Source organism: Chionomys nivalis, chromosome 1 (genome assembly GCF_950005125.1).
Source record: "Chionomys nivalis chromosome 1, mChiNiv1.1, whole genome shotgun sequence".
NCBI classification, from domain to species: Eukaryota; Metazoa; Chordata; class Mammalia; order Rodentia; family Cricetidae; genus Chionomys; species Chionomys nivalis.
Window position 1 is genome coordinate 43,806,479 of NC_080086.1, and position 17,424 is coordinate 43,823,902.

Consider the following 17,424-nt stretch of genomic DNA (forward strand, 5'->3'; position numbering starts at 1 on the left):
TAAGCCTCAGGCTGGACAACCTTGGCTCTGTAGGCTGTCCCACTGTCTTGAAGAAAGGGTAGCAGTAAGTTTTAAGGCTCTGTCCCTTAATGCCAAAGCTTTTGTTTGTTTGTTTGGCTTGTGTTGTTTTGTTTTACTTCAGATGTGACCACTTCTCTTGGTGGTCACACCAATCAATTATTTATGCTTAACAATTTAGATCAAGGATGCACTCTATCCCTGTGCCTCGCCCTGTGAGAGGCAAGCTTACAGTATTTAGAATATCTGCCCAAATATCATTTTTTCACTATAAATAGATAGGGAAAAGAAGACAAGGGTATTCTCAAAACTGGTAAGAGCTGGGCTTTAGCCTGGAACTTGGCAAAAAGGTTGTCTTTACTCCTATGTATGCTGACTGATGCTCCTTGTCCCATTTGTGAGGTTCCAGCCAGAGAAACTGAGGCATGGAGATAGACCTGGCTTGGGATGTAGACTGCTGCAGAGATGCGACATTAGGCTAGTTCTTGGCCTGCTCAGGTTCCATCTAGGCCCAGCACTATGGCTGTTTCCATTGACCTCTGCAGGCAATTTTTGTCTGAATAAGTCCATGTTGTGTACTATACTCCTTATGTGTGTGTGATGTGTGAGTTCATGTATTCATGTGTTTGTCTGTGGGGTGTGAGTATGGGCATGCATATACTTGTCGGGGACCAGCCTCAACAAAAATACCGCTTGCCAGGGTGGGAGCGTGGGGATCCGAAATATAAGTAAAGAGTGCGAAGACATGAAAATAATAAAACAGAGACCATAGAATAGTACCGGGAGAGAGTTTCAGTGAATACTGAAATCACCTGAATTTAATTTTCCGTATACTTTTATACCCCAATACAAAAGGGGGAAGAAGGCAATTAAAGACTTCTTTAACATGATACAAAGGACAACCCATACAGTTGCTTCAACACTTTGAGATGTCAAGCCATTAGCATTCTGTTGTGTAGGCAGTGAATCCACCCTAGACCAAGTATCCTGAAAGCAGCCACTCCCCAGGTAACTTTCTTCTTACAAAAGAAGGAGCAGAAGTACGCTTGCATGTCCTGACCATCTGTTGGGATGGAATGATCTACTTGTATGAGCCATCTTAATGTCAAATGAACCAAGTGACCACATCCTGAGGCAGGCTGTGTAGCTCCGACTGTTGTCATCAAATGTGAGCAACCTCCAAACTCTCTGACCATCAGACAAGGTAGAACTAGACTCACATTTTTGGGCCTTCACATGAGCCCCAGCCCACTGTGGAAGTCAGGGGACAACCCTTGGGTATTGGCTCTAGTATTAGGCTCTTTGTATTTGTACACATTAGGCTAGCTAGCACTCAGATTTCTATATATTCTCTTTTCTCTGCCTTCCATTTTTTTCTGCAGGGTTTTGCTAGGATTACAAATACCTGGACTGCTGTGTTAGGCCTTTATGTGAGTTCCGGAGATCTGAATGCCCATTTTCAGGCTTTTGTGATAAGCAATTAATTGTACCAACTAAGCCATCTCACCAGCCCAATGCAATGTTCATCTTAATTCAAATTCTTTGTTTATTTGTTTGTTTTTTTATTTTATGAGACAGGGTTTCTTTGTGTAACAGCCCTGGATGTTCTGCAATTCGTTCTGCAGACCAGAGCGGGCCCTAAATTCACAGAAATCCTCCAGCCTCTGCCTCTCATATGCTGGGATTATTGTAGACCAAGCTGGCCTCGAACTCACAAAGATCTGCCTGCCTCTGCCTCCGGAGTGCTGGGATTAAAGGCGTGTTCCACCACTGCCTGGCTAATTCAGACTCTTGAGGAATGGGTCTAACCCTGACTTCTGACCCTTCCTTCCTTTATACCCAGACTATCTGGTGTTTGTTTCTCCTGACCTGAGGATTCTGATAGCACCGCAATTGTGGTTTCCCTTGAGGATCTAGGGAAATTAACTCGATGCCTTTGCTCTGATACAATGCATTAATCCCTATCATAATCACCACAAACATGGATTGATCGGCTACTCTGGACTGGCGCAGATGCTAAGCACTTTGTATGTGTTAACGCGTTCACTCTTACCCCCATCTTCAGAAGCAATACACAAAGTGAAACAAATACACTGCTCAAGGAAGGTCACCTCAGTAGAAAGAAACAAAAGTAGGCCCAAGCTGCTCTGTCTGAGTTACTTCTGCCAGGCCCTGGCACCCTGTGTAGCCAGCCTGCAGCTACTTTAGCAGGTTCACAGAAACAGGCTCCAGAGCTACTCCCAGGAAAGATTTCCGGGTTTGTGGGAGCTCTGCAGAGGAGAAGGAAACATTCCCAGTTGTCATCCATCCGGTCTGGGCCTGGCAGGGGTTGTGAAAACCACCACACTCCCACTCAGTCCCGAGCTTGTCAAGTCGTTCACATACACAGCGTGGCGTCCAAGGCCTTGCTGCTCTGTCCCGCACCTGGGTTCAGTTTCACCGGAAGAGCCCAGCTTTGCACATTTTCCAGCAGGTCTCGGGTTTGCTACGAGCCTTTTTGCTGCCCTGCCCTTTGTTTGTTATTTTCTCCCTGGCTCCTTCAGTTAGTTGATCTCACCTGAAAGCTGCCATCGAAAGCTCAGTCACAGGAGGTGACTTTTGACTTTTGCTTGAATTGGGAACCTTTCCTGAGTGACAGTAGCGCTTCACCCTCCAAAAAGGGGAACGCCACGGGAAGCTAGTTAAAGCCTGTATCATAGACTAACATATTGACACCATCTTAATTACCCAACCCTGTTGATGCCATTTAAACTTCTCCTGCCACCTGCCGGTTTAAAGACACAGCAGGACTACTTTATGTGAAGAGCTCCGTCAATTTACTAATTAGTGCTTTTGCTTGAAACCTATTGTTGAGTCAGAGTCAGATTCAAAATCAATACTGAGGCCATCAAGGTACAAACTTGTGTGGACTAAGGCAGAATAGGCCTAGGAATCAAATTCACCTCCGCAGAGCCATCAGTCTCAACTAATAGATCACAGAATTCTCGAGCCAGAGAGACTGCAGCACCCAGATGCGAGTCATTTGATGAAGTTTCGACGGCAGTAAGAGGCAGCTAAAGGAAGCTAGGCTGTCATCACCTAGAGATTCCCTAGCCTCTGTTGTCACCATCCCATCCTACCTACTGTACACTTTCCACAGAGTTTCTATGAGGTTCCTTGTTTTAAGGACAACTGGCTGAGATGTCAGAAATAATGGGAACCAACGTCAACAGAACCATATGACCAAATTCTCTAAATATGCTGAGTTGGTAAGGTCTGAAGAGGACCCAGATATAATGGAATGTTTCTCTCTAGACCGCTCCATCCCAAGTAACCAAACAGAGGCTTACTATTACTTATAAATGTTTGGCCGATGGCTCAGGCCTATTACTAGCTACCTTTTATATATAAATTGACCCATATTTCTATTTATACATTGACACGTGGCTCATGGCTTGCTCCCTTATTTTCTCACATGTCATGTTTGCTTGGCAGCTAGCTGACATCTCCTGACTCTGCCCTTCTCCTTATCATCCTCAGTTTGATCACCCTGCCTATACTTCCTGCCTGGATACTGGCCAATCAGCATTTTATTAAATCAATTCGACTGACAAATCGAGTGTGCAAGAGGGTTATTCCACAGCACCCAGAAATGAGGCGGATATACTGGTGGGCTTTTCCACAGGACAGGCTATGCAATTTCCCCTCTCAAAAACTCATCTCTGTATAACCGAGCGAAAGAGTGCCCAGCACTTTCTTAAGAAACATCTGTGACTCAAGATGAATAGCACGTAAGAAATGTCCCTTAAGTCAGACAAATGATTCATATCACCTAGAACTTTCTCTTTTTACTTTCTATCCCCACCCTACTAAAGCCCCAGGCTGACGATCAATCCTAGAGCCTTGTCTGTGAGATAAGGAAAAGAAAGCTCTGAGGTCATGTATTCCAGGACATCTGAAAACATCTCAGCTTTTAGAGTATTGGAATCGGTGGGACCTGATCTCCTGTCACTCCTTCAACCAGACAAGAGAAGGTCCTTGCTTGGATTCATCTTTTTATAATCATTGTTCCCTCTCTCTCTCTCTCTCTTTCCTTTTCATTGATAAAACAACTGGTGAGATAGCTCAGTACATAATGGTACCTGCCACCAAGCCTGATGACCAGGTTCAATCCCTGATACAGACATGGTAAAAGGTACCAACATACAAGTTGTCCTGTGATCTACACACATGTACGCTGGTACCTACAATTTCCCATCAAAAAAGACATAAATGTTGAAAATCAGCAGAAATAAAATTTACATAACTGAACTGCTGGTAATTTACGAGTCACTTTTACTCAACAGTAAGTGAACAGTTTTCTTGCACTGGATTCTCCTGCCAGCATGCTTCCTTTAAGGTCAAGCTCACAATGCTTATAGTCTTGAGCATGAGTTCTACTCTTCACATGGTGAACTCCTTCCAAGCACTGCCCACAGCTCTGCTTCCTACACAGGAATTTCCATGTAGTGAGAACTTTCTTTTTAAGTTGGATGAAATAAAATCAGCTGCCTCCATGATTTTGCTTACCCGCTGATAATCTACACTTACCTAAGTCAGAAGTAAGGCGAATGAGCCAGTGGGATAACTGAAAAGATTTTTGTAATCATGGTCAGAAGGCAAATGTTACTGTTATCAGGACTTGGCATATCAGGCCAGTGGGTATTGTACAATTTGAGCCGCAAATTATTGAGTGTGTACCCATGATAATATTTACAACATTTTGTTCTTTTCACATACTCAATGTTTTGCTGTTTGTCTTTGTATCATACTTAGGAACAAATAGACAATACAGTTAGTGACTGTCCATGCCATTTTCTTAAAGGAGAAAGAAAAGAAAAGCAAATGACAGCAAATAGTATCATGTTATGCAGCCCCAAGTGGCCTGGAATTTAACAATGTAAACCAGGCTGGCCTCTGACTTGTGATTATCCTCCTGCCTCTGCCCCACAAATCCTGGAGTGACAGGTATGTTTCACTATGCCAGGGTGTGCTAATGCCTGCTTTTAACAGATACAAAAACGTTTAAGAAAAGAAAAGACAGACTTCGGATTTTAAAGTTTTCTTTTAATGTATACGTATGTGGATATGTCTGAGTGTTTATGTACATATGTGTGGTGTCTTCAGTGGCCAGAAGGTATCAGATCACTTGGAGCCAGAGGCCACGGATGGTTCTACAAAGCTAGATGGCTCTACATAACCTAATGTGGGTTTTGGGAAGCAAATTTCTCTGCAAAAGCAGTATAAGCCCTTAATCGCTCAACCATCTCTCCAGCCCTAGCTTAGGATTTTAATAAATTGATTCAGTCCAACCAATAACTTGGGAAGGTCAAGGACACTGGCAGTTTGCAGAGCAGCCAACATCAGTTAGAGAGGAGGCTTGTAAATATATAATCTGATGCAAAACAACTTTTACTACAGTGAAGTAAATCCAGCAACAAAGGCAGTGGTGCTAGGGCGTGGTGGTGGTGCTCCTTAATGAAATATACACACCTGGAATATAGTAACTGAAGAAATACATAGTGTATATGAAGTAAAGAGACACCTAGAATACACTAAGCAAAGAGACACCTAGAATACCCTAACCTAAGAGACACCTAGAATACACTAAGTGAAGAGACACCTAGAATACCCTAAGCAAAGAGACACCTAGAATACCCTGAGCAAAGAGACATCTAGAATACACTAAATAAAGCCCCAGCACATATAGCACACCCACTGTTTTACAGATGGAGAAGAATGCACTGGGAACCCTACATTACATTTAGGGATTCAGTCATTAGTCAGTCCTGAGCTTTGTTTCCAGTTTCCCTAGCTGAGATCTGTGTGTCTTCAGGTGACTTCTCTCCCTTTCCCTACTTCAGTATTTCTATTTACACAGTAGCTTTTGGAAATAAATTAAAGGTGTACATTGTGTCCACTTTTTTTTTAAAAAAGGACATATAAAATATTTGTAGAGAGTAAGTTCTTAGTTAATCCTTATGAGTGGCTTTTCTATTTTTATACTTTATAACTTTCAAACTATTAGCAGTTAATGATCCTGCTTCTGTAGAATTAATCTTGTTTAAAGGCTGAGTAATGACATGATGGTGCCCTGGGTAGAGTAAGTACTACCAGAAAAAAACATATCTGTGGGGGAGGAATGGGAAGGAGCCTGTGTTTTTAACTTGGTTTGAGGTGGGACTATCAAGCCCAAGATGTCCACCTTTACAGAAAGCTGGGTCTGGAACCCTTATCTCCAGACTAAGCAAGAATAGATGAAGGAATCAGAACCATGTAGCCTTACATGTATGATTGTACATAGAGCTCATATACTAAGGAGGTGAAGAAGACACATTGGAAACAATCAAAGTAACTCCAAGGATTCGGGTCTGGGTCTTGGAAGGGCAGAGACTGAAATGGAGAAGCTGGTGAAAGAAGTAATTTTTGGTTGTTTGTTTTTATTTCTTTTGTTTGTCTTGAGGCAAGCTCTCCCTACTTCCCATGGGAAAAGAAGTGTCATCCTTCTACCTGGCAATTAATATGCTAAGAGTATGGTCAAGCAACACCATGCCTGGCTGAGAACAGGTTTGATGAAACAAAGAACACAAATTTGGTTGTGACTATTCTCAGGTTTACAAAAGGCTCAATGAGTTTGTGAGATTGTGCTATGGGGATTGTATAATCTATTCCTATGGCTACAAGTCAGGGCAAGGGCAGGAGAAAAGAAAACACTGTGTGTTTCATGAAATTTAAAGAGATAGGTCTGACAAACACACTTTTCAGTGCTCAAAGAGCATACTGATCAGAAACAGTCAAGGGATGCACTGAAAGGGACCCAGCTGCAATTTTAAAAGCAAGAAGTGTCATAGAAGAATGGGGCCATCTCAGTAAAGAGCTGTGGCTTCCCTTAGCTCAGTTGTGGTCAGGTTGAATTCAAATGGAGATGGCAATGGGGCAGATATGATAGGAGTATAGGAGTATATTATGCATATTTTAAAATGTCATAATGAATACTGAGATCTTCAGCAATTAACAAATGCTAAGAAACTTTTTTTTTTTTTTTTGGTTTTTCGAGACAGGGGTTTCTCTGTGGCTTTAGAGCCTGTCCTGGAACTAGCTCTGTAGACCAGGCTGGTCTCGAACTCACAGAGATCCGCCTGCCTCTGCCTCCCCAGTGCTGGGATTAAAGGCGTGCGCCACCATCGACCGGCCTAAGAAACTTTTTTAAAGGATGGACTGGGGATGTGCCTCACTTGGTAGAGAGTTTGCTTAGCATGCACAAAGCAATGGATTTGATCCCTAGCATGACATAAACTAGGTGAGGTAGAGCACTACACAGGAAAAAAAGTGGAGGCAGGAAGACCAGAACTTCAAGTCCATCCTCCACTGCATATTGAGTTTGAGGTCAGTCTAGGGGTACATGAGACCCTTCCACAAAGAGTATGTTAAAAGAAAAGAAGAAATTTAGGGGCGAGATCAGAAGACATCAAGTCAGGAGAGGAAACAAGGGATCTTTTGGGTTGCTCTAGGAAGACATTACCAGGGACTGCAAAAATGGTTCCTGAGGCATGACAATACAGCAGATTGAATCTTTATTCAAGACACTAACCAAGTGAGAGCAGAAAGTATATGATGAGAGCTGTGGAAGATGACGGAGCAGGGTCATAGCTTAGTCAAGAAGAAGGACCCTGAATATTTGAAAGCAAAAAGGAAGAGATGAAAGCTTTGGGAAGGTAGAGAAGAAACCTGACCAAGGATGCCAAGAAGGTACTGGGAAAGAGATGCGGAGAAACAAGAACCACTAGCATTAAGTCCAGACAGCTCTCTCCTGTGATACTTAACAGTGTGTGGGTTTTGAATGACTTGAGGTGTTTTTTGTTTTGTTTTGTTTTTTGAAAACCTAGATAGTCACAAGGGCTCAAAAATTGTCATTTATATGCATTTATTGTTTTGTAGAAGAAATTATAACAAACTGAGGTTTGGAACCCTTTTTCCACATGTAGCACTGTTTGAACCTTACTGCAACGCCTACATAGTACAGCTATCATCAAATCATGGGCTGAGTCATTATTTGCTTTCTGCAGATCTCCCCTGATGGACTCCCAGATGCAGGATGGGAGGTACCAAATGTACTCTCTTAACCCCTGTGTCCCAGTAACTTGTATACCTGACAAGAGCCTAACAGACACTTACTAAATGTATGAACATATGTATGTATGTATGAATGAATGAATGAATGAATGAATGAATGGTCATCTCTTTTCCAGGAAAGAGAACTGAATATAACTCAGGATTTGCTTTTGTTTTCTGAAAGTGAGTAAGACAAATTAGCAAGGACACTACTTTTCCCAACATCATTTAGTCAGGGACCATTGGATTTTCAGGAGTGCCTTCCTGAAATCCAACAGACACACAGCACTGAACACCCCTCCTTCCCACAGTCTGATGTAGTCTTTAAAGTCCATAGAAGAATCCCTTGAATACAGAATACAGAACAAATTAGAAGAAAGGTGTGCAGAAAACTTCCTGTGCTGACAATGACAACGTTTTACTTCTAGATCTGTGGAAAAGGGGATGAGGGTAAAAGGCGCTCTGAGGATAATTACAGCTGTAAAGTGCTCATTGTGGACTCTAACACCTGCACTGCTAACTGTAAATTTTTCTTATACTTTCTTTCCCAAGTGGGTAAAAACAATGTTTTACTACAGTGTAATGAAGTTATTTAGTAGCCTTATGCTTCTGTAGCTTTGCTATCTAAGACCCTACTACTCATCTGATGCTCTAAGCTCTAGTATCCAGGCAGTACAGGGTAGAAGTGGACTAGTTGATTGGTTGAATTACTCCTGCTGAAATAAATAATAATTAAAAGACACCTGGTGTGGGACCATAGTCTGTAAACTGTCAATTATATTTTAAATAAACACTGATTGGCCTGTAGAAGGCAGGAACTATAGACGGGACAACCAGGCAGTAAGTAGAGGCGGGTCAATGAGAACAGGAGAATTCTGGGAAGAGGAAAACCCATTCCTCCACAATTGTGAGCTTGCCACAGAAGCAAGATGTGACTGCCTCGCTGAAAAAGGTACCAAGCCATGGCTATCACAGATAAGAATAATGAGCTAATATAAGTTATAAGAGTTAATAAGAAGCCTTAGCTAATGGGTCAATCATTTTATAACTAATATAGACCTCTGTGTGATTTCTTTGGGACTTAACGATTGTGGGAACTGGGCAGGACAACAGGCCCCACTGCCATGGTTTCCTTTCCTGTTTGTAACAATCTTGTGGGATGGGTATTAGCTCCTTCAGCAGAAGAGACACCTAAGTCTCAGTCAGTGTTCAATCACTTGTCCTTGCCTACCACTACCCAGCACCTTCAACATAAACCAAGCCCTCTGATGACTCATCCTTATCATGTTATTTTCCCTGGTTCTGACTTTGCTTTCACTCTCTCTCTCTCTCCCCCCCCCACCAGGAAAAGAGAAGAAGCTCTTGGCAGAATGGCGTCTCATTGTGTTTCCAGCAACCTCCTGCTTTGTCTTGTTAATTTTCTCTCTCATCTGCAGAGTGTAGGTATTCCTTACTTTCAAGGGCTGACTTTCCAGTGCAGCCCTTACACATGGCTCATTATCAGATGGAGTTTATAGCATGCTGCTTCAGGCTGAAATAACACATGGCATACAGACAGGATACAGCATGGTCCTCAGCTACCACACACTCCTCAAATTTGCTAACGTTATCTTAATTTCTACCAAGATTTTTGCCACTGTATTCTTTACTTTCACAGTTTCCCTTTTTGTACTTGCTTGTTTTTTGCCATCTCCTATAAAAAGGCAGCAATCCACCCAAGTCTGAAGTCACCACACTGCCTTCATATATGGGTCTCAGTAGTCAAGGGTTGACTTCTGCCTGGCTTTCAGGTTCCTGATCCAAAGTGGCTGTCCTTATGTCAAATTGCAGATTCTCTAAAGGCTGCACAGACCGTGCAGCCTGCAAATGACTGTACCCTCTCCTCTCTCAATCACTAAGGCAAAGTTCTGTTTTAGCCTAACAACTTTGGAAATAACTTCCCTATTAAAGGATATTACTCATTGACATGTTATATTTAGATGCCCCATAATAGGCAGCAGTTCAAAGGGAAAGGAAAGAAGAGAGGAAACTGTGAATTTGTCATTGTTGAAGGAGGAAAGCTAGAATGAGCAGTGAATGAGAAGTCAAGCAAAGGATGCGGTTGACCCATCTTCAGAAGTCAGATCTGGCAATGAGCCCAGTGTGAAACTGTTAGGGTTTCCTCTTCCCTGTCTCCAAGAAGCTCAAAAGCCTGGAAGCATTCCAAGGTTTTCAACGATGATAAGATATTTAGAAATCTTAATGAACAGAGATTCTCAACTTATAACATGGTTACACATGGAACTAATTTGGTCAATGTTTGAGTAGAAATCTAGACAAGAGGACTATTTATGTTCACCCAATTTCTTTCCTGTTTTCAGATGTCACATATGGATTAAGCTATTTCCATCAGTTCCAGCCCCTAAGAGTAACATTAAAGATCTCCTTGTGGTGACTGACTATGAGGTAATGTTTAAAGACACATAGAGGTGATATTTTAAGTGCCCTGGGGTGAGTATCAAGCTCTCGCTGTATTTATGTGTGTATATATATATATATATATATATATATATATGAACCAATCAATAACTGTATCTCTCTCTCTCTATCCTCTCTCTCTTCCTCCCTTCCTTCCACCCCTCTCTGTAATTAGTTTTAGACATTATTATTGCCTCTACATTTAGGGAAAGTTTTAGTCAACAATAAGGGCTCTGTGTAACTCTGGCTAGACTAAAATTTTCTATGTAGACCAAGCTGGTCTTAAACTCAAAGATCCACTTGACTGCCTTCTGAATGCTTGGTTTAAAGGCAAGAAGCTGGGAGTCTATGGTAAATTTGAGCTTTTGCGGCTAATCTGGGAAGAAAGTGACATCATAATACTATTATTAGCATCTCCATATATTGAGGTCTTTTTTAGTTTCTTTCAGCAACATTTCAAAATTTTCTGTTTATAGTTATTGCACTTTGGTGACCTTATCTTTCAGTCAAGTGGCTATTGAAATAAAGGGCAGCAAACACTTCCTATAAAGACATAATAAACATTTAAGGTAGAATTGTTTTTTTTTATAAAGGGTGTATCCACATAAAATGTACTAAAGAATAAGCATTGCTGTGTTATAATAAAACTTTATTTACAAAAGATAACAAGCCAGATTGGACTTCATTAACTGACCTCTGATTTATATCAAGGAATTTTCTTAACAGACTTAGAAGCTTTTTCAACAGACGTGAATAAATCATCTCGTGGCCAGTTACAGGAAAAGACAGACTGATGAAAATTCATTAGGATAGTTAATTTCAGTAACCCCCCCCCCCAAAAAAATTTTTTTTAGAGTCTTTTACAGTTTGAGTTTGGAGTGATTTATAGGTGTGAAATTACTAAACTACTGAAGTAAAGAACTAAGGCTGGCCAGAAAGACATGGTACACTGTACTTCTTCCTCAAATTCTGCATTGAGAGAACAGCACACCCACGCTGGCTTACCTATTGCTCCTTGGAAAGGAGCAGGCCCTGTGTGGATCTACTTTTGTTCATCTGAGAGTGCACTGTTCATTCTTCTTTGTTGTAGCAGAGGAAAACACACTGAGGTTAAACATGACACTACAGTCATTTGTCCTGTTCTCTTAATGGAGCATTTGAAGGTTGGTATCTAATTTCCCTATAGAGCCTGGGAGGATTCTGTTAATATTCTGAGGGTGGTGAGTGAAACTGGCTTAAGAGCTTACTTTCTGAGCTTCTGGTTCGTTATTAATTAAAATCAAGTCATGTGTAGAATAACGACTTAGGGTAGACAGGCTGGTTTCAGAATATGCAAAGGATTAATGTCAACATCGCCTGGCTTTTCAGGATAATTTTTTTCTGTGCACCCATTACAGAGTTTTACATGAAAGATTGTGGAAAAGAGGGAGGCACAGAGAATTAAGGGCTGAAAAATATGTAGTATTATATGGTGTTGTATGTAGTATTATATGTAGTATTATGGCCTAAGATTTTAACCTAAGATTGCATGTGAGCAAGTGGAGAGCTGACCACAGTTGGGCGACACATAGCAGTGTGCTCCAGCCACCCATTCCACCCATGGGGAATTTAATACAAGAAAAAGAAGGCCCATTAGTGCTATTGGCACTATGGTCCCTGGAGAACACCCGAAGAGTGGAAAATGAAGCTCTCTACTTTGACAGTTGATCCTTCACGGTGAGGGTAAGGATTTGTGTCTAGACCCATTGTGGATGTCAAAAGCTGTTGTAATCAAGCCCTGATGGACAATGGTGTGTAGTATTTGCTTAGATTCTACACATCAGCACCACACTATAAATCCTCCTAAAATTACTTCAAATACACACATGGCAAATGCCGTGGAGGAGGCTGCAGAGTCTGAATTACACTGCATAATCTGAATAATAAGAACAAGATCCCTTGTTTGAACACACAGAAGCAAAACAGTGGCTTTAGGGGCTCACTGTGACTTGTACCACCGTACTTGGTAGGAATGCTCAAAGTCATGGGCTTGGAAGACAGCAGTCATCCTGGAGCTGTTGCCAAGCGGGCTTTTGTTCCTTTATACCGGTATAGAGACTGTTTTACAACATCCAATAGACAATTAACATTTTGGTTCTTTTTTAATTTTTTTTAGATTTCACTCTGAATTTTCAAACTTATTAGAGATGAGTTTCTAGTTGACTTTTTCCCACTGGTAACCAGAGAGGGTTTCTCCCTCTATTATGCCCACTATAAATAATACAAAATATGGTATTCAGGAAACATGTCTGCTGTGTTTCAAGGATTATGCCTAAAACATAGCATCATATCTAAAATGAAATTAATGTTAAAAACTGTTGAATGAAGGAAAATAGGATGATCTTTTACAAGTGATATCTTAAATATAATTTCTAATTATTACTGGCCTTATGTGTTATAGTCAAAATTAAATTAAAAACAAATGCTCCAAAGATTTGCTAGAATCTTTTTATCTTTTTTGAACATGGTCTCATATAGTGCAGGGTGGCTTCAAACTGGATATATAATTGAGTATTACCTTAACTTTATGATCCTCCTGCCTCTGCTTCCTAAGTGCTGAGATTATATACATGGACATCCATACTGGATTTATTCAGTGCTAAAGATGCAAGTCAGGGCTTTTTAAATGCTAGGCAAGCACTCTACCAATTGAATTTACCTCTAGCCTCAAATTTATATTATTGCAATTGGTGAGTGGAGTATGATCAAAATATTTTAAATGATCACATCAAGCTGGGGGTGTATCTCCCAAAGAGAAAACCTGCCTAATATGTACAAGGCTTTGGGTTCAATCCCTAAAACAACAAAAATATACTTAAAATATTATATGATATTATAAAGAAAAAATCATAGACCTATGCAAGGGCTAAGAGGATATATCCCATTGGCAGAACATCAATAATAGGAATGAATTGTAAAGCTAAAGCTGTGTGTCCCTGTTACTTTATCATGAATGTAAAGAATACTTTATGTGTTAGAAAGGACTGAGGAGAAGCAGTAGGGTATATGTGGGAGATAAGTTAGATATTTTTTCCTTCTTTACACTTATTTTTTAATTTGCTAAACATACTATTTGGGCTGAGGAGGGAGGAAGACTTGATTGGGGGAGGGGGGGAAATGGGAGGTGGTGGCGGGGAAGAGGCAGAAATCTTTAATTAATTAATTAATTAATTAATTAATAAAAAAAGTTACTTCAAACCAATTAAAAAAATCAAAGAGATGAGGTATTCTCTGAAAGACAACTAAGGAAAATATTTTGTTTTGCAGAAAGCTGCTTGGAATGAAACCAAAATTGAAGTTGTAAGTTATGTGGAAGAGGCTGGATTTGAAGTCATGGAAAACTCCATGTTTTAATGGCATTGTGATATATTCTGAAAAGAATTCACATAGGAGTCCATGATAAAGGCAAGAACTGATATTTCTTGGCAACGAGGAATTTCAAATGAACACACAGCACACAATTTGATTGCGAGGCAACAAATCCAGACACACGAGTGTCCAATGTCTCATCTCCTGAAGTGTACAAATCTCATCAAACCACCTGGCTCACAGCAGGACAATGAACGCATCTGAGCAGGGCACCTCGTTTTCCCACCCACAGTATATAAAATATCAGCCGGCCTGGTTATACAGGCCAGTCTTTGCAATTTGCATGACTTACCTTGAATATTTTGCACAGGAGATCGTTTTTCAAGCTAATATCACATGTTAATTTGCTTTGAGCTGCCAACAGTAGCACTTTCAGCTACAGTTGAAACAGTGGAAGTTCTACAGCGAAGAAACAGTGGAACCCATCCAGAGTGAACCCAAATATAGGACTGTCTTTCCTGCAGCAAGTGGAAGCTATCATTTCATGGTGCTTTTCCCCTTCGAGTTCTAGAATAGTTCTTTCAAGAACTGAGTCTGTGTGTTGGGGTGTGGGATGAAGCAATGTGGAGCCGGAAACAAAGACTATGTCCAGTTAATATGCCTGTCTCAGGAAGCATCCCAGCCAAAGTAACTAAAAATGTGTACTAAGACATCACGCCTGGGTCTAAGACGATGAATGGCTCAGCTGGCCAAGTGCTTGGTGAAGAAGCATAAGGACCTGAGACTGATTACCCAGTCCCAAGGAAACAGCAACCAAACAGTGCAAGCAGCACGAGCCTCTGATCCTAGTGTGGGTGAAACAAAGATGAGAGGCTCCATGGGACCTCTTGGTCACTCTGGCCACAAAGATGGGAGACTCCATTGGAACTGATGGTCACTCAGTGAGAGATCCTGTCTCAAAAATTTAATGTGGAAAGTTATTGGAGAGAACCCCTGACACCGGCCTCTGGCCTATATGCACACGTACACACATGAACACACACACACACATACACACATACACTAAAAATATCATGCCCCATTAAGAGAGAAGACAGGAGTTTGTTGAAGAATTACATTTTTCAAGTTTTTCCTTGGTACTATGGAAATAAACAAAGAGACATTGAACATAATTCGCTGTGAAGGTGATTGCTAGATCTAGAATGTACTTCCCAAAGAGATGTTTGATGAAAGAGCCTTCAGGGTGACTTATTGGTCAACGAGTTTTTGTTCAACCTTATTCTCTTAAGTTAGGGTTTTCTAGAAGTCATCTCTGTGCACATTATAATGGTATAGAAATGTATTCTCTCAATGTCTTCATATATGATGTCATAAGCCTTTGTGATGGGCAGTGGGCTTGAAGTAGAAGCAAGCACAAGTATGCTCTGGGAGGAGGAATAGTTAGTAGTGAAAGGGACCCTAACGGTATTGATTTTACATAGTCCTGAGGCAAGGAGCTTGAGACAATGAAAGGAGATGATGGCACTTAAAATCAACACCATGGACCACTTTTTTATACTTTATAGAGCTGATTTAGTTAGTTTAGATACTCTGGGTGAGGTACCCAAGGAGTACCAACTATCTGTTACATGGTTTTTCTGATTATCTGTTACATGGCTTTTCTGATTTAGCATATAACCGGCAGAACAATCATGAACATCTGCCAATACTGGACTTCTCCAAGGGTCAGAACACACTATAGCAGGTTCTCTGCGCTGTCTCTCTGGTCTTCACAAGTCTGTGCTGTGCCACAGTCATATACATTGTGGCCTCCATATTAAAGATACAGGAAATGGGGATGAGAAAAGTCAATAGCCATGAAAGGGCACAGCAATGAGCTGAATATCACACTTGATAGACTGCAGTAACACAGAGGAGACTATCACATACAAGCTGAAGTTGGGGCCTTAGAGAGATGGTTCAGTGGTTAAGAGCACTTAACTGTTCTTCCAGAGGTTCGTGTTTAATTCTGAGCAACTGCACGATAGCTCACAACCATCTGTAATGGGATCAGATTCCTTCTTCTGGTGTGCATGAAGACATAGCTCATAAAATACACGGATAAATAAATAAAAAAAGAAACAAAGGAAATGCTGAAGTTGGCTTTAGGGCTCAAACCAGGAAATTGAGGCCCATGGGAGTGTTACTATAGTTGGAAAAATTTATATTTGACCAACTAACTGGTCAAGAATCTATGAAAAATGGTGCTAAAAAATCTCTATAAAGGGAGCCAAGAATTTACATGGTCAGCAATTCTCAAGTAAGTCTTATGTTGCTGGTCTGCCTACCACACTTTGGTAAATTGTTATGAGCATCACAAATTGAAAATTGCCCAATTAAAGAATAATGAATGGAAACAACCAACTCTAAGAATTCTGTCTCTTGTCTTGCAAAAGAAGTGTAGAAACACCATTTTGGAAACTTACCTCTACTCGAGAAGGTTGGACCAGAAAAGGGAGCTGGGGCACTGCCCTCATACAAGGCCAGTTGTTCATTTTGAGTGTGTGCAGTTCTCATTTGAGAAAGCCCATAAGCCTAATAGCCAACAATTTTCTGGGTTTCACAGGATTCCTGTCCCCCATCCCTGTGCTGGTGCTAGCATCTTATCTTGGTGTGTGTATAAGAAGCAACACAAAGTAATTCTTGTGACCTTGTCAGCATGTTGTGGACTTACTCTCCTTGATTTTTGGATTGTGACAATCATTCTTTAGGAAATCCTATCCAATATTATCTCTTCTATGAGGCTTCAAAAACAGTTGGTAGATCATATCACTGGAGTCTCATTGTGAGCCTTATGTCATGGAAGATGTACACAACAGTTTAGCTGCCTCCCTGTTTGATCATGTGCTCTAGGGGCATTGACATTCTGCAAGCAAGATGCATCCTTTTATTTGCAGGGTCTAGAGCAGTACCTAACCCTTAAAAATTACATATGGTTCTGGAGCTGGAGAGATGGCCTGGAGGTTAAGAGCACTGGCTGCTCTTCCAGAGGATCTGAGTTTGGTTTCCAGCACTCACATGGTAACTCACAACCATCTATATTTTCTGTCTCAGGGGATCTGACCACCTCTTATGACTTCTGTGGCCACTAACATGCATGGGGTACACAGACATACATTGCAAAATCACTCATAACCTTTTAAAAAATTATATATGGTTAGTGAGCCAGCTAATGTTCTCTTAGCCCTGGCACAGCACTTTCCATATATTTAAAATTCAACTGCATTCAAGAAAGATTATCAAGACCTACAATACCATAGAAAGAAGAACAGGTATCTAATAGGACTATAATGGCAGTAGCCAGAAGAAGCTCTGTAGTTGATGGAAACTGAGGTCACAGTATTGATTTTCCTAGCATAAGACAGAGACGCACCTTCCTCTTAGATCTTTCACAGCCACAGCATGTGAACAAAAAGTGGTTCTTCAAGATAT

At 41.0% G+C, this 17,424-nt stretch overlaps 1 protein-coding gene across 1 annotated transcript in view; it reads left to right on the plus strand.

Moving 5' to 3' along the window:
• Il5ra (interleukin 5 receptor subunit alpha) overlaps positions 1–13,998 on the plus strand; it is a 30,434-nt gene extending 16,436 nt beyond the window's left edge. The window contains exons 8-10 of the mRNA XM_057787961.1: positions 9,494–9,587; positions 10,509–10,593; positions 13,912–13,998. Coding sequence (XP_057643944.1) covers positions 9,494–9,587; positions 10,509–10,593; positions 13,912–13,998 — 266 coding nt within the window. The remainder of the gene's footprint in view (positions 1–9,493; positions 9,588–10,508; positions 10,594–13,911) is intronic.
• Positions 13,999–17,424: the final 3,426 nt, after the last annotated feature.